The sequence below is a fragment of the Salvelinus namaycush genome, chromosome 20 (assembly GCF_016432855.1).
Source record: "Salvelinus namaycush isolate Seneca chromosome 20, SaNama_1.0, whole genome shotgun sequence".
Classification (NCBI taxonomy): domain Eukaryota; kingdom Metazoa; phylum Chordata; class Actinopteri; order Salmoniformes; family Salmonidae; genus Salvelinus; species Salvelinus namaycush.
The window spans coordinates 41,467,394-41,493,071 of NC_052326.1; the positions used below are offsets into that span (position 1 = coordinate 41,467,394).

Sequence of the window (25,678 nt, forward strand, 5' to 3'; positions counted from 1 at the left end):
TATAAAGGTATGGCAGGAAATCTCATACACCTGGGTGTCCATGGATGCCATTACACATATAAAATCTCTCCAGCTGATCCTACGTACAATACAGTCTTCTACAGTTCATAAGCAAGCCAGGTTATGGGATCAACATCCCTATTTAGTGACATGGTTGCACAACATCCAATGGCCGTGTCCCTTGGCTGTGTCTCTGGTTGAACATCATGTTGTGAGCACCAGTGATCTAAAAGCACCATTAGAAGTATCCCTGAAACAGGGGAGGAGAAGGTGCATAGGTGCATATAATCATGTAATCTGATTGGTGTATGTTCTGAAAATACCATTCTGATTGGTACTGGTTTAAGACATCTACATGCTTTTGATTGGTGCCCTTGACTCATGACTGGATAAAAGCTGCATAACTAGTTCTGATATCTGCATAGATTGGAGTTTTAACTGTGACATCAACTGAGGTAACAGGATAGATACACAGTTGGAAGCCCCAAGCCCAAAGGCCCAGCAAACCCCTGGTACATGGCCATACCCATAAGGCCATGCCAGACTGCACATTAACGGCACAAGTAAACCTTCAGTACTACAGGCAAGGCCAGTGGCTGCTCATTGGTCAGTTAAGAGCTGTAGTTGGTGCCTATTGGTCTGATAAGAGCTTTAGTGGGTGCCCATTGGTCAGATAAGCGCTGTAGTGGCTGCCTATTGGTCCAATAACAGCTATAGCGGCTGCCTATTGGTCAGATAATAGCACTAGTGGCTGCCTATTGGTTCCTCTTCCTTGTTCTGATGCACTTAACACAAAACACTTATAGCCATAGTCAAGTACTGCAGATGAAACACACTCAAGAAAAGGTAAATAGAAGATAAAAGTAAGTAGCACAACAATTTAAAAGTAATCTAAAGCTGTACTTGTATGGCACTTCATAACATATGTGGGAAGAGAGCAGGCTATCTCTGAAAAAGAAAAACTACAAAAAACTACATATGAGTAAAATAAGCACTGTGAAGACTGTCAGTAAATAGGGAGGAGACTGACAGGCAGGGGAGCCAATCAGAGCCAGCCGGGGATGAACAGGGCAGGGCAAATCAGGTAAACAGCGCAGCTCAGGTAAGCAAGGTGGAGTTAGGAGAGTGAACCAATTAGACACAGGTTGGTGAGAATGGGGGGGGGGGGGGGGGGCAACAGGTGAGCTGAGCAGCTTGACAACTGGGCCAGAGTGGCTGTGTGAGTTTGGCTGTGTGAGCAGGACCACGGAGCTGAGACCAGACAGCTCATCTGTCTGTCTGTCTCTGTTTGTCTGAGGGGGACCCAGTCTGTCCAACCCAGTTTAACTTCACAGAAAGCACCTCTGTGTCTGTGTAGGGCCACTCATCCTCCACAGAGTCACTCTCAAAGAGCTGGCCAGTTTCTCCAATGTCTGTAGAGTGCTCTTCACATGATGGCTCCTCAGTCATCTGTAAAAATACACATAATGGTGTAATTAACACTACAGCCGTTCCTGTCCATTTACAGTGATTGTCGAATGAACACTAAACAATAACTCACAGTGCTTAATTCTATATCTATCAATCAATATAATATCAATATCAAATGTATTTATATAGCCCTTCTTACATCAGCTGATATCTCAAAGTGCTGTACAGACCTCCGGTAAGGGGACTAGGATTGCAAAATTCAGGTATCTTTCCCAACATTCCCAGGTTTTCCTGAAAGCCCAGTTGGAATATTCCTGGAATTAAGAGGGAATAATCAGGAAATCCAGGAATCTTCCAACCGGGATTTCTGGAAACCCAGGGGATTCTTTCCAAAAGTTACCCCTAAAGGGGACCCTGCAAATCAAGTGTTACTGAATCTAGAAATAAGTTTTACCTGCTCAACTATCAGTCTCCTCGTCTGGCCTTCCCACCTGCTTCATCCTTCCTCATCTTCATCATCTTCCTCATCCTCAGTAAAAAATAAAGGCCCCATTTTGAAGTGTGGATTGTGTGGCGGTAAAAAATGTTTGGTCAGGTAGTCAATGTGTTTCAGCATCATGGCATGGCTGTGCTCCTCCAATAGTGACTGAATCATCTAGGATCCAGAGAGATGAACGGAGAGAGAGAGCGAGAGACGTGGCGAGGGAGGCAGGCAGGGTTGGGAGGGAGAGAGAGAGAGAAGGAGGGAGAGAGGGAGGGAAACAGGAAGAGAGAGCGAGAGAGTTACTCATCAGTCAGCTAAACAAATAAATCCACAGCACACAGAGATTTGGAACAGAACTGAAGAGAAAACAGGAAGTGAAAGCGAAAAGGTACAAAAAAGCAGTGTTTCAAAACATCTCACCCCTCAGAACAACATCAGAGCTTTTGTTGTCATCATTGGCACGATCATGCCCAAATGCCCTCCTCGTCATCCTATTGGTGACAGTGTTATAGGTCGGCAGAAAAAGTTAGCAGGAAGTGAAGAAAGGGTTAACAAGAGTTAGCATAGATCAAAGGTTATTATATGACAGCATGTCATGAGTAGGTAAATATGCAGGAGAGAAATTATTGAAAGCACTATATTAAGAGTCATGATAATGTTACACTGTATACAGGATTATATAGGATTAATATAGAGAAGAGCAAAGGCATAAAGGCATTGTAAGTCTGGTTTTTGCTTGTCAATCCAATCTGCATTGCATAGGTTAATTAAAGGCCCACTCTGTAATATTTACAGACAGTATTGGTTGAATGGGTTAACAGTGGTCAGCTTGATCCAGGCATGAATGTTGAGCAAAGCTGAGAATAAACATTGGGTCTATTTTGACCTCACACCAGGAAGGCCCTGCAGTAGAGCGGTCATAGGGCCCTGGTCAACAGTAATGCACTATAGGGAATAGGGTACCATTTGAGACACAGCCTTAGAGTTAATCTAAACATAGATTTAAACGCACAATGCAACAGTCTAGCCATTAGACCACCACACCACAACGAGGATAGGAAACAGAGGGGCAGCCTGCTTTTTGTCTAATAGCGTTCGCAAAAACATCTGTAATTGCAAAAACATAATGGCAATGCAATTCATTCTGAGTAAATACGAGAATATGGTTTGGAATAAGTAAATTATGTGCACCACTTTAGTAGCTACAAAGAGTTAAAGCCTTACAATCAGAGTTCTGGGCCCATAGTCATAAAACATATCAGTTTTGCCTTTTAGATCATATGATTATATGGACAGGGGGGACCTGATCCTAGATCAGCACTGCTGATCTGAGATGCTTTATAAATCCAGCCCCTGATTGTAAACACAAGAACGGGAGACATGTGACCTGGTCGTGGGAGGGGCGGTGGCTGGCATGGGGGGGTCCTCTGGCAGGCCCTGGTCCTCCGCGGTGGTGTGGGGACGGTTGGCGGGGGTGGCCACCTTGCTGTTGCGGGGCATGGGGAGGGTGATGGGGGTGCTGCTGAGGGTGTTGGGGGTGTGGGTGCTGGGGGTGGGGGGCTTGCTGCAGGGGGCCGTGAGGGTGCTGCTGTGGGTGCTGTTGGAGGTGGGGGTGCTGCTGCTGTGGCGGAGGCCCGTGAGGATGCTGTCCTGGGTGGGGGTGTTGTTGTTGTTGTGGGTGTGGGTGCTGGGATTGCAGCGGGTGCTGGGGCCGTGGTTGGTGTTGTTGGGGCTGTTGGGGGTGCCCCTGCGGGTGCTGTTGGGGATGAGGGGGGTACTGCTGTTGAGGCTGCTGAGGGTGAGGGTGTTGTTGGGATGGGGGCTGGGGTTGCTGGGGGTGTGGGGCATGGGGGTACGGGGCGTGCTGCTGCTGGGGATGTGGAGGGTGCTGGTACTGGGGCTGGGGCTGGGGGGACTGAGGCTGGAGACCCGGTTGGGGTTGCTGGGGTAGGGAATGGAAGGGAGGATGGGGGTGGTAGTGGTCGTCTTCATAGTTGTCTGCCATCAGCTTCATCCTGCTCTGTGTCTGTGGAACAAAACACAGACATGTAAGTTCTACAATTTAACACGAGAGACCCAAACACTGAGTTAGTCATTATGAATGGAAGGAATTGATCGAGTTAGCAGCGAGAGAATAGCAACTGAGTAGCTGAAATATGCTTATAACGGAACAACTGCTGCTATCGTGAGCAGGTCCTTCCTGCAAAAGAGACTTTTTGGATCTCAATGAGACAAACCTGTGTAAATAAAGGCAGGGTTGGAGTCAATTCCAAATTCAGTCAATTCAGGAAGTAAACTGAAATTCCAATTCCAATTAAATATTTCTAAATACTTTTCAATGAGAAAGAAATGGAATTGCCATTTCAGTTTAATAACTAAATTGACTTAATTGAAATGGAATGGACCCTGAGTAAAGGTTGAATAAAATGTCTACCTGAGTTGTGTCACCAGTCCTGACCTGCTGTTTTAGCTGGTGCATCAATCTGTCCTTCTCCCTCTTCAGAGCCAGAACCTCTTCCTGGGTCTTCTTCTTCCCAGAGGCAGACAGCTCTAGCAGAGCGATGTTAGCATCCTTCTCACTGATGGCTGCCAGCAGGGCCTGTTGTCTATAGACAGACAAGAGAAAAAGATACCAGTCAGCACAGCTGAGACAAAACATGCATCTTTCCCACATATGAAGATAACATAATTGACCATTTCTCACTATTTACGTGAAACAAAAAAGTATTGACATGGCGTTTGAGCATTCACACGACCAAGCCAGTTTTTCTTTATATCCTTTACCTATTTGAATGATTTGACTGCAGCTCTTTTGATTACCATTGTTAAACAGAATATGAACATGATTATGAACATGTTTCATTGCTCTGCTGATGTACGACATCCCATGACTTACTTCATCTCCAGGATCTCCTCCAGCTGTTTCCTGCGCTCCTGTCTCATGTTGGTCAGGTGACCGTCCCTCTCCTGCAGGGACTGCTGGGTAGACGAGAGGCGCTGCTTGGTGGCATCCAGCTCCTGTTTAGTTCTCTCTAGGGTGTTCATCATCTCCTCCAACTGACACACACACACACACACACACACAAACACACACACACACACCTAGGAATTACAGACATACTATATTTTCTATGTCTCTCACACGCACGCACGCACGCACGCACGCACGCACGCACGCACGCACGCACGCACGCACGCACGCACGCACGCACACACACACACACACACACACACACACACACACACTTTTTAAACAGACCTTCAAATGGTGACCAAGGTCCATGGTGTTGTCTTTTCGAGGGTCCCCCATTATCTGACCAGGCTTCTTTTCCCCCTGGGCGCCCAGTTTGAGGTTGGGACCCCCCTTCTTAGTAACCTGCTCCTTGGTCTGCCTGGATGGAGAACCACAGATTATGTCAGAATTCAACTCTCTATCATACTAGTCACCGTCTTACCACATCACTAGCCGAACAACTGGTATCAATGGTTCATACGTCCCCTTGAGGCATTACTAAGGCATTAGTAATACTTTGTCTACTGTACTTTATAAGTAAATATAGACACACAGAACTCACATACCACACATACAGGGTTGGGTAGGTTACTTTCTAAATGTAATATGTTACAGTTACTAGTTACCTGTCCACAATTGTAATCGGTAATGTAACTTTCAGTTACTTTGAGATTACTTTCCCTTTAAGAGGCATTAGAAGAAGACAAAAATATATATTACCAATTGAATGAAATCTATTGCAGGATAAATCAATATTATAATTTACAAAGCTGGCTATTAATGGATGTTGGATTTTACTTTATGGGTTGGTTACGTAGGCTTCTTCTAACCCATTGCTTTTTACAACAGATAATAATACGATTAGGCTACACTGTAAAAAGTGTCAGATTTACAATCATTCCAATTAATGTAATATCCTTTGATCTTTAAGAATATGACTTAGAAATCTGTAAATACTGTTTATACTATGAAACATTTCAGGAGATCTCAGTTGGGGTCTCAGCTTACTGTTCAGAGTTAGAATAGTAGAATACACAAGGTGCAATTTAGAACTGTGGTTGTGCATCAGCAGTTTTCACTTGTTATGTCAATCACTGATTGTCACTCAACTAGCCATGTCAGCTAACAATTTTTAGATTTGTAAGTTAGTCTATCCAATTATCTAACCTTGTATTAATCATGGCTGACTACCGACTGGGCACACAGGGCACGTACCCAGGGGCCCTGACCTCCAGGGGGCACCCATCGATTTTGTTAGTCACTCTCACTCAGATATAATTTACATGGCATAAGTCGAGGCAAAATGTGTAGAATTGCAGGTAACTAGCCCTGAATCAGTTACCCAACCAAGGCAGGGCCCCCTAACTTCTCTCCTCCCCACATCTGATGATTAGCAGAGCGGCAGCAGGCTATCTACACTCATAGAGAGCAGGCTCCTGTGGTTGGCGGTTGCAGTAAAAAAAAAAATATATATACACATTTCCATTTTTCTCTGCCTCAAGGGCCCCCTACGGGCTTGGGCCCCGGGGCTTCAGCTCCTGTAAGCCACTGCATTAAGCAGGCCCTGGATCTGCACTATGCAGCTGTTGCAAGAGCACATTTTTCACTGGCTGTCCACTGGTTGCAAAAATAATAATTGGTAGGCAGCTAAACTTCTTTAGTTCAACCACTATTGGGTTAAAATACACATATACATTTGTGAACAGCCACCCACTACAAACACAATCCGTTAGGTGCATAAAGCTAAATGAGAGAGCAGCAGTGTGATTCACTTGAATTCGCTATGTAGATGTCAATAATAACTGATATCCTTATCGCCGTAGACTACACCACTACTGTCATCCTTACCTCCAAGCCTTTATTCAAATTGGATTATCCTTGAATGCCTTTGACAGCAGTCGCACCATTGTAAGACATAGCTTGGACTGTAGCCTATAAAAGCCTGTTCCTGCTCTTTTACCGCGATCCATCAAATACATTTAGTGTGTCATCATAGTGGTCTCTGACTTGTGGTGAGACTCGCTCAGGTGGAACAAACTTAAACGTGAGTCTTTTTTTTCAATGCTGATTTGAATGTTGTGAGTAAACAGAAAGGTGTCAAAGATTTTTTTCTCGCAAACTACCTTTATGAATTTAAAAGTATTCCTAGAAGAAATCATCATTTTTCAAAAGTATCTGAAGTCTGATAACAATATTTTTTCTGATAACGTAACGGATTAAAGTTAGTTGCACACATATACAGTTGAAGTCGGAGGTTTACATATTTAAGTTGGAGTCATTAAAACTTGTTTTTCAACCACTCCACGAATTGCTTGTTAACAAACTATAGTTTTGGCAAGTCGGGTTAGGACATCTACTTTGTACATGACACAAGTACTTTTTCCAACAATTGTTTACAGACAGATTATTTAACTTATAATTCACTGTATCACAATTCCAGTGGGTCAGAAGTTAACATACACTAACTTGACTGTGCCTTTAAACAGCTTGGAATATTCCAGAAAATTATGTCTTGGCTTTAGAAGCTTCTGATAGGCTAATTGACATCATTTGAGTCAATTGGAGGTGTACCTGTGGATGTATTTCAAGGCCTACCTTCAAACTCAGTGCCTCTTTGCTTGACATAATGGGAAAATCAAATGAAATCAGCCAAGACCTCAGAAAATTTAAATTGTAGACCTCCACAAGTCTGGTTCATCCTTGGGAGCAATTTCCAAACGCCTGAAGGTACCACGTTCATCTGTACAAAAAATAGTGCACAAGTATAAACACCATGGGACCACACAGCCGTCATACCGCTCAGGAAGGAGACGCGTTCTGTCTCCTAGAGATGAATGTACTTTGGTGCGAAAAGTGCAAATCAACCACAGAACAACAGCAAAGGACCTTGTGAAGATGCTGGAGGAAACAGGTACAAAAGTATATATATCGCCTGTAAAACGAGTCCTATATCAACATAACCTGAAAGGCCGCTCAGCAAGGAAGAAGCCACTGCTCCAAAACCGCCATAAAAAAGCCAGGCTACGGTTTGCAACTGCACATGGGGACAAAGATCGTACCTTTTGGAGAAATGTCCTCTGGTCTGATGGAACAAAAATAGAACTGTTTGGCCATAATGACCAATGTTTGGAGGAAAAAGGGGGGGGGCTTGCAAGCTGAAGAACACCATCCCAACCGTGAAGCACGGGGGTGGCAGCATCATGTTGTGGGATTGCATTGCTGCAGGAGGGACTGATGCACTTTACAAAATTGATGGCATCATGAGGGAGGAAATTATGTGGATATATTGAAGCAACATCTCAAGACATCAGTCAGGAAGTTAAAGCTTGGTCGCAAATGGGTCTTCCAAATGGACAATGACCCCAAGCATACTTCCAAAGTTGTGGCAAAATGGCTTAAGGACAACAAAGTCAAGGTATTGGAGTGGCAATCACAAAGCCCTGACCTTAATCCGATAGAAAATGTGTGGGCAGAACTGAAAAGGTGTGTGCGAGCAAGGAGGCCTACAAACCTGACTCAGTTACACCAGCTCTGTCAGAAGGAATGGGCCAAAATTCACCCAACTTATTGTGGGAAGCTTGTGGAAGGCTACTCAAAACGTTTGACCCAAGTTAAACAATTTAAAGGCAATGCTATCAAATACTAATTGAGTGTATGTAAACTTCTGATCCACTGGGAATGTGATGAAAGAAATAAAAGCTGAAATAAATCATTCTCTCTACTCGTATTTTGACATTTCACATTCTAAAAATAAAGTGGTGATCCTAACTGACCTAAGACTTGGATTAAATGTCAGGAATTGTGAAAAACTGAGTTAAAATGTATTTGGCTAAGGTGTATGTAAACTTACGACTTCAACTGTATGTGGGTGATACAAAGCGACTGTTAGACTCATTAGAAACACATGCAGATGGACACAACATAACACAATAAAAATTAACACAAATATATATACACACTGAACAAATTATAAACACAAGATGTAAAGTGTTTTTCCCATGTTTCATGAGCTGAAATAAAAGATTTTCCACATGCACAAAAAACATATTTCTCTCAAATTTTGTCCACAATAAGTTTACATCCCTATTGGTGAGCATTTCTCCTGCACCAAGATAATCCATCCACCAGACAAGTGTGGAATATTGATTGAACAGCATTATCATTACACAGGTGCACCTTGTGCTGGGGACAATAAAAGGCCACTCTAAAAAGTGCATTTTGTCACATAACAATGCCACAGATGTCTCAAGTGTTGAGGGAGCTTGCAATTGGCATACTTACTGGAGGAATGTCCACCAGAGCTGTTGCCAGAGAATGAAATGTTTCTTTGTCTACCACAAGCCGCCTCCAATGTAATTTCAGAGAATTTTGCAGTACATCCAACCGGCATCACAACCGCAGACCACGTGCAACCACGCCAGGATCTCCACATCCGGCTTCTTCACCTGCGGGATCGTCTGAGACCAGCTACCCGGACAGCTGATGAAACTGTTGGTTTGCACAACCGAAGAATTTCTGCACCAACTGTCAGAAACCGTCTCAGGGAAGCTCATCTGTGTGCTCGTCTTCCTCACAAGGGTCTTGACCTCCGAGAGCAACAGTTCTGCGTCGTAATCGACTTCAGTGGGCAAAATGCTCACCATCGATGGCCACTGGCATGCTGGAGAAGTGTGCTCTTCACGGATGAATCCCAGCTTCAACTTTACCGGGCAGATGGCAGACAGCGTCACGCGGACGAGCGGTTTGCTGATGTCAACATTGTGAACAGAGTGCCCTGTGGTGGTAGTAGGGTTATAGTATGGGCAGGCATAAGCTACAGACAATGAACACAATTGCATTTCATCGATGGCAATTGAATGCACAGAGATACTGTGTCAAGATCCTGAGGCCCATTGTCGTGCCATTCATCTGTACACAATTCTGGAAGCTGAAAATGTCTCAGTTCTTCCATGGCCTGCATACTCACCAGATATATCAGCCATTGAGCATGTTTGGGATGCTCTGGATCGTGTATGACAGCGTGTTCCAGTTCCCGCCAATATTCAGCAACTTCGCACAGCCATTGAAGAGGAGTGGGACAACATTTGAATATATGTATTCCCAGTCATGTGAAATCCATAGATTACGGCCTAATTTATTTATTTAAATTGACTGATTTCCTTATATGAACTGTAACTCAGTAACATTTTGAAATTGTTGCATGTTCAATTTATATTTTTATTTAGTATATACAGTGCATTTGGAAAGTATTCAGATGCCTTGACTATTTCCACATTTTGGTACATTACAGCCTTATTCTAAAATGAATTAAATATTTTTTTCCCTCATCAATCGAAACACAACACCCCAAAATGACAAAGCGAAACAGGTTTTTAGAAAACATAAATACTTTATTTACATAAGTATTCAGACCCTTTGCTATGAGACTTGAAATTGAGCTCAAGTGCATCCTGTTTCCATTGATCATCTTTGATGATTTTTTTTGCTTTGTCATTATGGGGTATTGTGTGTAGATTAATGAGGGAAAAAACTACTTTATCCATTTAAGAACAAGGCCGTAACGTAAAAAAATGTGAAAAAAGTCAAGGGGTCTGAATACTTTCCGAATGCACTAATATACACTCAGGTTAGACATACAGGTACTGTAATTGACACTGAAATTTGAATGCAAAAACAATGAACAGCATTCAGGAGAGATACAGATGAGATAAAGACAAGTCCATTCTAATACAGTATGTTCAGAGATCTCTGAAATGACTCACAGGTTTAGGCACCAGAGTTACAATAGTAGGGGGGAAGTTGCACCTCTCAGGTGTAGGGATGGGGATGGTGGTGGGGGGGGGGGGATTCTAATGGAGGTTCGCTACTTACCTGGGAGCTAGGCTGCAGGTGGAGAAGAGGAGGAACAGGAGGAGGAGGTGTAAGGAGGGATGGCAGGACAAGGGGAAACAGCAGACAGAAACAGGAGACAGGAGAAGAGTAAGGAAATGTAACATTAGAATCATAACAGAAAAGAAGGACAACAGAGGACCCATAATCAGAATAGAGTGTACACAATCAGAGACAGACAGGGAGAGATCATCATCATCATAAGAGGCACCAATGAGAGACAGTCACTGGAAAACACAGACATAGCTAACGTGGAATGCACAGGATACACCTTCTCTTCTGACAGCCAGGTTACAGCCCTGTATGTCTTTGTATTAGCTGCTGGCTGCACAGCCTGTGAGTGCGGGCTGGGCATGCAGTCAGTCAGACAGAGGGGACAGAGGACACTAGCCGTGATAGAGAGAGGTGGAGTGAGCGAGGGTAGGCTAGGAGGAGGGGAGGGACAAGAGAGCTAGTATAGCTAAACAGCAAGGAGGAGAGGAGACCAAGTGGGCAAGGCAGCAAGGGAACCAGTCAAGGGAGCCATGGCAGACAGACAGAAAGAGGGGGACCAACCAAACAACTGGGGGGGGGGCATATAGTACATACAGACCCTACCTACTAAACAGCTCACTCACTGAGCAGAACACTGTTGACCTGGAGGACAGCAGCTCTAGTCATGCAGGCCAGGCTACTAGGCTGAATGCTAGCCTTTACATTGGGCACAGCAAGCTAGACAGGGAATGGGAGAGGGCAGGGAGATCAGGGCGGAGGTCAGTGTAGAGAAGGTGGGAATCACTGTTAGTAGTAGGGTGGAGGTATCGAAGCAGTGAAGGGTGAGGATGGTTCTGGAAGAGGGTTAGGGATGGAGGTATCAGAACAGACAAGGGTGAGGGGTGGAGGTATCAAAACAGAGAAGGGTGAGGGTGGTTCTGGGGGAGGGTTAGGGGTGGAGGTATCGGAACATCGAATGGGTTGGATCTGAGGGAGAGTTTGGGGTGGAGGTGGGCAGATGGGGGGCAGGAATGAGCAGGGGAAGCAGCGTGCTCACAGCAGTAGAAGGACTAAAGACAGGACCTTGCTACTCTCTTAGAAAAAAAGGTGCTATCTAGAACCTGAAATGGTTCTTTGGCTATTCCAATACAGTCGTGGCCAAAAGTTTTGAGAATTACACAAATATTCATTTTCACAAAGTCTGCTGCCTCAGTTTGTATGATGGCAATTTGCATATACTCCAGAATGTTACGAAGAGTGATCAGATGAATTGCAATTAATTGCAAAGTCCCTCTTTGCCATGCAAATGAACTGAATCCCCCAAAAACATTTCCACTGCATTTCAGCCCTGCCACAGAAGGACCAGCTGACATCATGTCAGTTATTCTCTCGTTAACACAGGTGTGAGTGTTGACGAGGACAAGGCTGTAGATCACTCTGTCATGCTGATTGAGTTTGAATAACAGACTGGAAGCTTCAAAAGGAGGGTGGTGCTTGGAATCATTGTTGTTCCTCTGTCAAACATGGTTACCTGCAAGGAAACACGTGCCGTCATCATTGCTTTGCACAAAAAGGGCTTCACAGGCAAGGATATTGCTGCCAGTAAGATTGCACCTAAATCAACCATTTATCGGATCATCAAGAACTTCAAGGAGAGCGGTTCAATTGTTGTGAAGAAGGCTTCAGGGCGCACAAGAAAGTCCAGCAAGCGCCAGGACCGTCTCCCAAAGTTGATTCAGCTGCGGGATCGGGGCACCACCAGTACAGAGCTTGCTCAGGAATGGCAGCAGGCAGGTGTGAGTGCATCTGCAAGCACAGTGAGGCGAAGACTTTTGGAGGATGGGCTGGTGTCAAGAAGGGCAGCAAAGAAGCCACTTCTCTCCAGGAAAAACATCAGGGACAGACTGATATTCTGCAAAAGGTACAGGGATTGGACTGCTGAGGACAGGGGTAAAGTCATTTTCTCTGATGAATCCCCTTTCCGATTGTTTGGGGCATCTGGAAAAAAGCTTGTCCGGAGAAGACAAGGTGAGCGCTACCATCAGTCCTGTGTCATGCCAACAGTAAAGCATCCTGAGACCATTCATGTGTGGGGTTGCTTCTCAGCCAAGGGAGTGGGCTCACTCACAATATTGCCTAAGAACACAGCCATGAATAAAGAATGGTACCAACACATCCTCCGAGAGCAACTTCTCCCAACAATCCAGGAACAGTTTGGTGATGAACAATGCCTTTTCCAGCATGATGGAGCACCTTGCCATAAGGCAAAAGTGATAACTAAGTTGCTCGGGGAACAAAACATCGATATTTTGGGTCCATGGCCAGGAAACTCCCCAGACCTTAATCCCATTGAGAACTTGTGGTCAATCCTCAAGAGACGGGTGGACAAACAAAAACCACAAATTCTGACATTACTCCAAGCATTGATTATGCAAGAATGGGCTACCATCAGTCAGGATGTGGCCCAGAAGTTAATTGACAGCATGCCAAGGTAGATTGCAGAGGTCTTGAAAAAGAAGGGTCAACACTGCAAATATTGACTCTTTGCATCAACCTCATGTAATTGTCAATAAAAGCCTTTGACACGTATGAAATGCTTGTAATTATACTTCAGTATTCCATAGTAACATCTGACAAAAATTTCTAAAGACACTGAAGCGGCAAACTTTGTGAAAAATAACATTTGTGTCATTCTCAAAACCTTTGGCCACGACTGTAGGAGAACCCTTTGAAGAACCCTTTTTGGTTCCAGGTAGGACCCTATTGGGTTCCATGTAGAACCCTTTCCCCAGGAACCAAAAATAATTCCCCTATGGGGACAGACATTATGGAACCCATTTTCTAAGAGTGTACAGAAGCTACACAAAACAGTCAAAACACAAAAGGCCACAGACAAAAGTGTGTGTGTGTGCGTGTGCGTGTGCGTGTGCGTGTGTGTGTGTGTGTGTGTGTGTGTGTGTGTGTGTGTGTGTGTGTGTGTGTGTGGAATCAGTGTCTGGTTATTGTCTATGTGTAAGGTATATGGGATCTGTACTGCATTTGCTACAGATCAAGTTGTGTATGTGATTTTAGAGTGTGGGTCAGAACATTCTCCCGGTGAAACTTTTGTCATTTTTTAGGGTTAGGGATGGAGGTGGCTTCTTCAGATCCCATAATGGTGCTCTGTTGTAATGAGAATGAGTTCATGGTAAAGGGAGGGAACAGGGCATACAGACTGTCAAATTAAATATCATCCAGGAAATGAAAAGAAATACATATGATTCAGTATATACAGTGCATTCGAAAATTATTCAGACCTCCTGACTTTTTTCCACATTTTGTTAAGTTACAGCCTTATTCTAAAATGGATGAGTTCGTTTTTTCCCCTCATCAATCTACACACAATATCTCATAATGACAAAGCAAAAACCGTTTTTTAGATTTTTTTTCAAATGCATCAAAATAAAAAAACTGAAATATCACATTTACATAAGTATTCAGACCCTTCACTCAGTACCATTGGGCCTTCAACACTATAAACACTATAGAAACACTATAACACTATAACACTATAAAAACACTATAAAACTATAAAAAACTGTTTTTGATTTTTCATTATGGGGTATTGTGTGTAGATTGATGAGAAAATAAGAAAAAAAACAATTTTAGAATAAGGCTGTAACGTAACAAAATTAGGAAAAATTCAAGGGGTCTGAATGCTTTCCGAAAGCACTGTATGTGTTGAAACTGACATACTGTATATGAGAAATATATGACATCCTTAATGCTTTCATATGTGAAATCATATGCATACAGTATAAGTTCAGTATTAATACAAATATGTAAGTATTGATTCATACATGCTACTACAGATTCGTTTTTGATATAGTTTGTTTACCTGGCGCCTTGTTTAGGTGGCAGGTAGCCTAGTGGTTAGAGTGTTGGACTAGTAACCGAAAGGCTGCAAAATCCCAGAGCTGACAAGATAAAAATGTGTCGTTCTGTCCCTGAACAAGGCATTTAACCCACTGTTCCTAGGCCGTCATTGAAAATAAGAATTTGTTCTTAACTGACTTGCCTAGTTAAATAAAGGTAAAGGAAAAATGTATTAGATTGAGTCATAAAGTGTGTACAGGCATGGGTGGAGAAGCAGGCTGAAGACATGCGCAGACACACGTGCACAAAGATGCACATACAACATAAGACACACACTGTTGCAGGCTTTTGCAAGACTTCTTGCACAACAGATATAGTGATCTTTACATAACATGGATGGGCCGATGGGTCTCCAAATCAAACCAAATAAATTAACAGGTGAGACCATATGCAGGTGCAGTCCCAGACGTAACCCACGAGGGCAGCCTTGCTGAAGTGCCAGGGGCAGAGCACTCACTTTCCCAGGAAGTCCCACACCATGCCCCCAATCTGCTGGGGGGCAGCGGACACAGGGGGGAGCGGGTCAGGGGGAGCTCTACCACCGGGACCGTGACGAGGGACGGAGCCAGGGCCGGAACCAAGGCCGAAACCAGGGCGAGGGACAGGGGCAAGGTGAGGGGGGCTGTGCCAGGGGGAGTAGGAGGAGGAGCGTGAGAAGGAGGGTGAGGGGAAAGTGTTGGGGAGAGAGAGAGAGAGAGAGAGAGAGAGAGAGAGAGAGAGAGAGAGAGAGAGAGAGAGAGAGAGAGGAAATGTGAGGGAGAGACAGTGGTAAGGAAGAGGTGCGAGAAAAAAACAGAAAGAAAGAGAGAGGTGACACGGAAGAAGGGAGAGAGGGAAAAAGGAGAAGTTGTTGTGAACAAGGAAAATATAAAGGGGGGAAGATTTGGGCGAAGATGGTAAAGAAGGACAGAAACACTCAGTTAAATGAATCAGTCACAGCATGAGAATGACACACTGAAATGCAATGGCACCGTATTACTGCCAGGGGACACTCATGTGGCGAGCACATACAGTTTGGCCTACCTGGACCCTTTTCTGCAATATTTAACACTAAAATGGCCATTCCAAAGTCTAAAGATGAAATGTTCTATTCATAAATACTCTATAAGTATGATGTAGATTTTCACTATCAGCCAGCATTGTACCCAGGGGGGGGTTGGGGTGCACCTGAGCAGCACAGTACACAGATTTACAGGATGACGTGACATCCACATATCAACAAAGACCGGATGAGAGAGTAGATTAACTACACAAGAGCACATTTAAGCCAACTTGCACAGAGTTACAGAAACAAAGCATAGCAGTAAAGCAGTCAACAGCGGGCCATTTGGAGAGGACCATGCACATCCAGTGCCTTGTCATACAAATCCAATGAGCTTTCACCTTCGCTGCACATTGTAGGGGTTTCACCCATAGCCTTGCTTGCTCACTAAAAAACTATCAAAACCTCCATTCATACTGTGACTCAATCAAGTGATTTGTAATAATTAAATAAGACTTTCAAAAATTGCATTAACAGTAAGTAATAGTATTGCGTTAGACGATGGTGTTAGTCTGATAATCAGTTCAACAAATATGATAATCTTTATCTATAATTCTGTCTGTTTCTCTATCCATAGCACTTCCATGCTTATGCCACACCTCCAACTACTCAACATCAATATATATATGTATCTATTATAAGACCTACAGTGCCTTTGGAAAGTATTCAAACCCCTTGACTTTTTACACATTTTGTTACGTTACAGCCTAAATCTAAAATGTATTAAATAAATAAAACTCCTCAGCAATCTACACACAACACCCCATAATGACAAAGCAAAAGCAGATTTTTAGAATTTATTTCAAATGTAATAATAAAAAACAGAAATACCTTATAATTACTCAGACCCTTTGCTATGAGACTCGAAATTGAGCTCAGGTGCTTCCTGTTTCCATTGATCATCCTTGAGATGTTTCTACAACTTGATTGGAGTCCACCTGTGGTAAATTCAATTGATTGGATATGATTTGGAAAGTCACACACCTGTCTATATAAGGTCCCACAGTTGACAGTGCATGTCAGAGCAAAAAACCAAGCAATGAGGTCGAAGGACTTGTCCGTAGAGCTCCGAGACAGTTTGGCCACCTGGCCAAACTGAGCAATCGGGGGAGAAGGGCCTTGGTCGGGGAGGTGACCAAGAACCTGATGGTCACTCTGACAGAGCTCTAGAGTTCCTCTGTGGTGATGGGATAACCTTCCAGAAGGTCATAAGACACATGACAGCCCGCTTGGAGTTTGCCAAAAAGGAACCTAAAGACGCTCAAACCATGCCAAGATAGAACTCTTTGGCCTGAATGCCAAGTGTCACGTCTGGAGGAAACCTGGCACCATCCCTACGGTAAAGCATGGTGGTGGCAGCATCATGCTGTGGGGATGTTTTTCAGCGGCAGGGACTGGGAGACTAGTCAGGATCGAGTGAAAGATGAATGGAGAAAAGTACAGAGAGATCCTTGATAAAAACCTGCTCCAGAGCATTCAGGACCTTTGACGGGGACGAAGGTTCACCTTCCAACAGGACAACGATCCTAAGCACACAGCCAAGACAACGCAGGAGTGGCTTCGGGACAAGTCTTTGAATGTCCTTGAGTGGCCCAGCCAGAGCCCGGACTTGAACACGATCTAACATCTCTGGACAGACCTGAAAATAGCTGTTCAGCAACACTCCCCATCAACCTGACAGAGCTTGAGAGGATCTGCAGAGAAGAATGGGAGAAACTCTCCAAATACAGGTGTGCCAAGCTTGTAGCATCATACCCAAGAAAACGTGATTTTTTAATTTTTTATTTTTTTAATTGAGCAAACATTTCAAAAAACATGTTTTTGCTTTGTTATTATGCGGTATTGTGTTTAGATTTGTGAGGGGAAAAAACGATTTAATCAAGTTTAGAATAACAAAATGTGGAAAAAGTCAAGGGGTCTGAATACTTTCCGAAGGCACTGTATATACTTGATATATCTGTAAATATAAAGCACTTCCGCCGACTACCATAGAAATGTAAATCTAAGGGTAGTATAGCCCAGTTACCTTTCCAGCTCAGCAATCTTCTTATCCTTGTTGTTCTTCTCAGTCTCCACCTCTCGGAGGATGGCTAGTAGCCTATCCACCTCGGCCTGGGCCTTGCCAGACTCCTCCTTGTAGTAGGAAACCTCCTTCTCTAGGACCTTGACTCGCTGCTCCCGCTCCCGCTCCACATACTCTGGGTTCCCCCTGGAGCCCACTCCCACTCCCACCTGCTGGACCTCATGGACCTCATGGGCCTTCTGCATAGTCATGGATATGGGGAAATACACACACACACACACACACACACACACACACACACACACACACACACACAAATGGACGCAGGAATAAACAATAAACACACACACATACGCATGAATGGAACACACGCACAGACATGCACATACGCACAAACTCTCACAAATAGGAGAGGGGAGAGAACCCAGAACAGACAAGCTCAACAGTTAGTGTCTTTTATGAACTTCTCACTCTCCTCTATCCCTCTTTCTCTCTCCCTCTTTCCCTCTCTCTGTACTGTATAAATAAAGCATGGTGAACAGGGGACATCAGTACTACTATGGCTCATTAGCTCTCTGAAGCTGTTATTTAGCTCCATTAAATGAACCATTCCTGTGAGACTAGTGTACCAGAGCGATTGGAACTAAAGGCTGCTTGTGCCTGTTACAATATGCTAATGCTAACAAGAAAAACAAGCGATATAGAACAGTTGAGATTTGTACATCTGTCATTTAGTATCATTAGTTTTCCTGAGTAGCTTCTTACAGACTTGCTGACCTCATGACAATAACTTTTTAGGAGCCAAAGTGGACTGTGGGCCAGTATCCCAGACACAGATTAAGCCTAGTCCTGGTCAAAAGAGCACTTTCAATGGAGATTCAACATTTAGCATAAATTCACTTTAGTCCAGAAGCAGGAGTCATCTGGGTTGTGGAAACAGGCCGTGTCTGTATAGGAAGGACAAGACCAGGGCCTGTAACCACAAAGCATCTCCCAGTAGGAGTGCTGATCTAGGATCAGGTCCTTAGCTGTCCATATAATCATATTCATTATGATCTAAAATATTAAACTGATCCTAGATCAGCACTGCTACTCTGTGCTGCTTTGTGAATTCAGGCCATGTCCTTCCTGTTATAATCACTTGGTAGAATCACTCTCATCTCTGCTCTCATATCTCTCTGGATAATCACACCTCATCACCTCTAGTGTGTCTAAGTCACTGAAAGAGGATAGGCTTTTGACCACCATTCAGTAAAAACTGAACAGCTTGAGTCATCTTTCAAACACACATAACAGAAGTACACAACACAGATCAGAATTACACAACACATCTGAGACATCACATCGACAACGCTGACAGTCACAGAGCAACACAACAGACCTAACACAACGGACCAACACAACGGACCAACACAACAGACCCAACACAACAAACCCAACACAACAGACCCAACACAACATACCAACACAACAGACCAACACAACAGACCAACACAACAGACCCAACACAACAGACCCAACACAACAGACCCAACACAACAGACCAACACGATAGACCCAACAGAGCAACACAACAGAGCAACACAACAGAGCAACACAACAGACCCAACACAACAGACCCAACACAACAGACCAACACAATAGACCCAACAGAGCAACACAACAGAGCAACAGAACAGAGCAACATAACAGAGCAACACAATAGACCCAACAGAGCAACCCAACAGAGCAACATAACAGAGCAACACAATAGACCCAACAGAGCAACAATACAACAGAGCAAAACAACAGAGCAACACAACACAGAGCATGACTAGATAAATATAGACCCCCACAGTGAGCCACGTCAACCATTACCAGTGTTAGAAGGTTAATATTAGGCCTCTGTTCTATTGACCACTTATTAACATGGAGACAGTGAAGGGAGCCAAACAGTGACGAGAAAACAAAGCATGCTGTAATAAGGAGGACAAATCATAGCATGCAAACTAACATAGCTGGGAAAACAATCTTTGCAATGCTTTCCCCATGAACAGAGTCAGGTCAATCCAGCAGTGACAACAAGTGACATATTTCAAGCATGAGGAGTAAAGTGAGCACCAACAGTTTGGGGAGAATCTAAAGGTCTCAGAGGTGGGTGGCGTGTACCTCTAGGACTAGCCTGTGGGCCCTGCTCAAAAGTAGCGCACTATGTAGGGAGTAGGCTGCTGTTTGGGACACACCCCTGTAGGCCCTATACAGGTATGCAAGGCCTACAGTTAGATACATATTGTGTTGATTATTAATTTAGAGTTTGTTAAAATAATGGTACAGAGCTAAATGATATCTTGGTATCTTACTATCAGCCATGATGCCGAATGTGAGAACACTATAGAAGAAGAAACTATCCGTAACTTTCAGTTAACTCAGCTTTTTTTTGCTATGAAGCTTTGTAAGAAACATTCGACCACAGTAAAAAACACATTATATCACCATTGTACAAGTCTTTATACAAGTATTCAATACAGAGACCAATGGTTGAGCAACAACATTAGATTAGGCTATCAAGATGCAAATAAATAGAACCCCAACTGTGTGGTCATACAGATTACAAGTTAGGCTAAGATAAATGCTAAGATAAACGCTAAGCTAAAAGTTAAGCAACATTTTAAGCTAAATGTTAAGCAACATTTTAAGCTAAATGCTAAGCTAAATCCTAAACTAAATGCTCACTTCACACTCTGTTCATACAGAATAGAGGCTAATGTGCGTGCAGTTGGAAAGCTAAATCATACTTATACAGTGAAAAGATCAACATCCATCTACATTATCTGAAAGAGATACCAGGGACAGTGGGACTGAGACCATGTGACCATGACACGATTACACACTAGCTAGCTAGCATGTTCTAGGGTTTTAGAGTAGCTTTTGGTGGGTGTCCTCATGCTTTCAATATGTGCCACCACAGAGAGCTCCAGACGGAGCAAAGAAGGACTTACAGGGTTGTTCATCTGAGTGAACAGCTGCTCTGCTTGCTACATTGCAAAGGAAGGTGGTGAAGGGGGGAGACGAGGAGGGAGGGGGAGGGGGGAGACCGGGGAAGATAGTATTAGCATGTAGCTCTATTAGCCAGAGGAGAGTAGAAACAGCAGGATCCGGGGAGAACAGACTAGCCTGGTACCAGATCTGTTCATCCCAAACAGACAATGACCAAAGGAGTTGGCAACACAGCAAAAACAGTTCTGGGACCAGGCTAAGAAAAAATATGTTACATGTTAGCCTACATGTTACATGTTAAAGAAGTGTCAATATAGAGAACATGTTTAATGTATATGTTACTGTACATGTTGAACAGTATGTTGAGACCATAGAAATAAAATTACACCCAATTTGGAAGCCGATCCAGCCATCACGGAACCTTGACTTGATTTTGTAATTGGATTTCTATGGTTGAGACAGCTAGGACCACTGGACAGGAACAGAGGATGGAGTAGGAGGATGAGAAGTGAGGAGTGAGGAGTGAAGGGGAGGAGGAGGAGGAGGAGGAGGAGGAGGAGGAGGAGGAGGATACAGAATGGGTGGTTATGGGACAGAGAGACACAAGGGGGAGATCTGATGGACATCTTTGCTCCCCATCTCAGGGGTTCTACGGTGTTGTAGGAACATTATCTGAACGTTATCCAGACATAACGATTTCCACTAGTTACCACAGCCACAACGTCAAAATTGGCTGTATGTTACCCGTTTCAGAAAACTAGGCGGATATCGAGGGTCACTAACTCTGTTAGGTATGCGTAACTGGCTGTAAGGGAGTCAGGCGCAGGAGAGCAGAAGTTGGGTAGCCAAAGGAGCCTTTTATTTTGGAGAACAAAACACACGGCACTAAGAACACTAAACACAATATGGGTTGACATAACCCAGCGCAAACCAGTCTAGAGTGCACATACACGAAACATCAAACAATTCCACACACAGACATGGGGGGAACAGAGGGTTATATACACGTCTAATACTGAGGGAATTGAAACCAGGTGTGTAGGATGGAAATGGAATGGAAAAATGAAAGGTGGATCGGCGATGGCTAGAAAACCGGTGACGTCGACCGCCGAATGCCGCCCAAACAAGGAGAGGAACCGACTTCAGTGGGAGTCGTGACAACCTCACACGAGAGACATTTGAATGTAATCTTTTTTTTTTTTATCTAAATTTGTTTTTTGGCAGAAATGCCTTCTGGAACATGTGAACTTTCAGGTGCCTTAATAACAAACATGTATGCCATCTGTAAATACAAATAAAATTGTTAAATTACGAACCTAGTTGGTTTAGCCACAGAAAAGCCGGCAACCTTCCACTAGCCATGATTGGCTGAGATAATGCGTGGGCTGGACATGAGTTCGGATTGGTCTGCCACATAGCCCGCTTCTGTCTATTTGAGCTGGTTAGTATGTGTTGGTAATCCTGTCTAACGTGGCTTAAAAAATATATATATATTGCTTAGTAGAACTGCATAAGTGTTGCTCTCCACTTTCTGGAGGACAGAGTTTTGAAATCAGTGGAATTAGAGTATGATAGCAAAGGAGATGGAGAAAACACCTGTTTCCAGATTACATCTTCAAACTAGGGCAACCATGGCATCTGTGACAGGGAGAAGCGTCCATCCATGATGTATACGGATGGGTAAGATAGTCTAGCTAGCTACATTTTTTAGATATTACACATTTAGATTTAATTTCAAGTTAACGTGTACTGTTAGCTAGCTAGCTAAAAATAGTTGGCTGGCTCGCTAGCTAACGTTACGTGTATAATCTTATTATTCGTATTTCAGAGCCATTTTCTTGGCTAGTTATAGCCTAATATTAGCTAGCTAACATTGAACCTGGTTAGCTACCTGCAGATTCCTACAGGGTACTAATGTCATGAGTTGTGATTATGGTTAATTGTTTAGCTAGCTTCATGTCTTAACAAAAGACTCCACTATGCAAGTGTCAATTTTAATAGAATTTCACTGCGACAACTGTTAGCCAGTTAGCTTGGATGCTTGACTGCTGCTTTTAGGACAGAACGCTCAGATCAACCCTGAAGGAAATTGGTGGAGCCCATGCTTAAGAGGGTGTGAACGATGCTGAATGGGTGTAGAGAAAGAAGCGCTCTCCAGTAGGTATCAAAACATTCAAAGGCCATTTTCTCAAAAGTGAGGTTACAAGTTAATTCGAAGCAGAATTACTTTCCCATTGTTCCTCAAATGCAGTGTATGATATACTATGTTGTAGCTCTGTGTCTCTGCTTTTATCCAATGTAAAAAACATAATTAAACATTTTGTTACATAATACCGAATCAAGCCATTCGGTCACATATTGTAAAAATGTATGAAAACAAAAATGTATTTAAGGTTAGGGTTAGGCTTAAGGTTAGCATTGTGTTTAAGGTTAGGGTTAGGCTTAAGGTTAGCATTGTGTTTAAGGTTAGGGTTAGGCTTAAGGTTAGCATTGTGTTTAAGGTTAGGGTTAGGCTTAAGGTTAGCATTGTGTTTAAGGTTAGGGTTAGGCTTAAGGTTAGCATTGTGTTTAAGGTTAGGGTTAGGCTTAAGGTTAGCATTGTGTTTAAGGTTAGGGTTAGGCTTAAGGTTAGCATTGTGTTTAAGGTTAGGGTTCGAGGTTAGGGTTCGGTTTAAAATATATTAAGAAGAGAAACGGTAGAAATAGGCAGGGTTTATAACTTTGTGATTGTGGTAACTAGTGACGACCAGACATAACTAGTCCAATAGTATCCCGTTAGTAAGTTAATTAAATGCAGAAAACTCTGATCCGGGTTTTACATTCCATCACTATAGGAAGTCAAAACCAAATTATTTGATTCCGTTGATAAGAGGGTTATAACAAGCAGGGAATTTATGGAGGATTGGACGTTTTCACAATGTTGCTACAGCGTTGTGTATGCATGTGCTAATAGTAGCAGCAGCAGCACTGTAAAAAGGATGTGTGTTGGCAGGGACTGATGAGGTTGTATATATTAGACATGCTAATAGTAGAGAATGCTCCAAAATTATCCACCAGGGTTTGGTTCAAGTTGAATCGAAGGCAGTCAATTCAGGATGTAAACTTAAATTCTAATTCAATAATTGATCAAAAAGCCATCTACTGTATTTTCAATAACTTCTCAATAAACTGAAAGCTATTAATTTCAAAAGATTTTCAATGTTTGAAGTTTAAACGCAAATAACTTACTAAATTGACTACCTTCATTTCGAATTGACCACAACCCTGTTATCTACCATGACAGATAGAACATGGCAGCTTTACACACGCTCAAGTCCAGTAACCAGCAGGAGTAGCACACATAACCAGGTTGTAACCAAAATGGTCTTGAATTGAGGATGTTACTGTATTAAAGCAATACAGACGTATATTTTTTCAAGAATTGGATTGATGAAACATACTTAAATAATTAGTGGTTTAAAGGGGAAGTTCAGTATTTTCCAACCTAATGTAAGATGGTTCCTCGTACTGAAAGTAGGCTACGGGTCAGGATAATCTGTAATACATGGTTCGGTTTTCTTTAAACAGCCACTACAAACTTAAGCTAATTTGAGCCACAGCTAGCTAAAAAGCAAAGGAGGTGATAGGGGCAAACACGCAATACTGAACTTCCCTTTTAATGTGACTATTTGATGCAGGGTAAAGTAAAAGTCTTCATCAGCCATACAGGTATAACACTGTCTACCAGATACTGCAGGTTTAGACTGAATTGTAAAAATGCAACTGAAGGTAAGCAGATTAGTAGAGGACATTATCATGGTTTAAAAGGGATCTCTTCCACTTGTTTCCTTGAACCATTTAACCTAATACTTGCTGAACTGTGCACAATGCACTGTAGGTTTCTCTCCATTATCAAACACTTTCAGTAAGCTCTGTACCATACAGTGTTACTATAAATCCTTGCCATCCCTTTAACAGGGATTCTAACAGTGATTTTAACTGACAGACTAAATCATTGAGGCCGTCCCAAATTAGTTGTTCAGGTGGTCATTGCTAGTTTACATAATAGACATCAGAATGAAACCGCAAAGGCCTCTGAGAGTATGCTGTAGTTTTGAATCCCAGCCATGCATTCCCCACTTCCATTGACACTTTTAAGTGGTGCAGTGCTAGGACACCTACCTTCTGTAACTGTGTCTCCAACTTGCTACACTCCTCTTTCTTCTGCTCGATGGCCATCTCCAGAGACTTGAGCTTGGATTCTTTCTTCAGGCTGGAGGAGGCCAGGGAGGAGGCATGCTCCTTCAGGTCAATGAGACTGGACTGCAGGGGGACAGACAGGGACAGCACTGATAGGACCAGTCCAGACCAGGTGGCACAGTAAAAACACTGAACAGGCCTAACTGGGTCACGCTACCAGAGGGAGCAGCGTTCCATGTATTTGAAAGGGTACAGTTATTTTGCTCACTGTTCACTGCCAATTGCTCATGCAATACACATGTACTGTATATCCACACAAACAAATACACACACACACACGCACACACGCACACACGCACACACTGACCTCCTTCTCTGTTAAATCCATATGGAGGGTGTTGACTTTCTCCTTGAGGTCCTTGTTCTCCTTCTTATAGGACTCCACCTCGTCAATCCTCTCATTGTCCTCCCTCGCTCTCTGCTCCTTCAGTCTCTCTATTATCCGCTCCTGAGAGAGACACACATACACACATCAACACATTATGTCTACCATCAACACATTATGTCTACCATCAACACATTATGTCCACCATCAACACATTATGTCCACCATCAACACATTATGTCTACCATCAACACATTATGTCCACCATCAACACATTATGTCTACCATCAACACATTATGTCCACCATCAACACATTATGTCTACCATCAACACATTATGTCTACCATCAACACATTATGTCCACCATCAACACATTATGTCCACCATC

At 43.2% G+C, this 25,678-nt stretch overlaps 1 protein-coding gene across 1 annotated transcript in view; it reads right to left on the minus strand.

The window, feature by feature from the left end:
- Positions 1–2,358: 2,358 nt before the first annotated feature.
- LOC120064828 (ERC protein 2-like) overlaps positions 2,359–25,678 on the minus strand; it is a 40,817-nt gene continuing 17,497 nt past the window's right edge. Inside the window, exons 9-19 of the mRNA XM_039015425.1 lie at positions 25,272–25,412; positions 24,887–25,027; positions 17,753–17,985; positions 15,142–15,306; positions 5,154–5,286; positions 4,791–4,951; positions 4,353–4,500; positions 3,872–3,920; positions 3,382–3,588; positions 3,282–3,337; positions 2,359–2,385 (exon numbers count right to left, since the gene is read on the minus strand). Coding sequence (XP_038871353.1) covers positions 2,359–2,385; positions 3,282–3,337; positions 3,382–3,588; positions 3,872–3,920; positions 4,353–4,500; positions 4,791–4,951; positions 5,154–5,286; positions 15,142–15,306; positions 17,753–17,985; positions 24,887–25,027; positions 25,272–25,412 — 1,461 coding nt within the window. The remainder of the gene's footprint in view (positions 2,386–3,281; positions 3,338–3,381; positions 3,589–3,871; positions 3,921–4,352; positions 4,501–4,790; positions 4,952–5,153; positions 5,287–15,141; positions 15,307–17,752; positions 17,986–24,886; positions 25,028–25,271; positions 25,413–25,678) is intronic.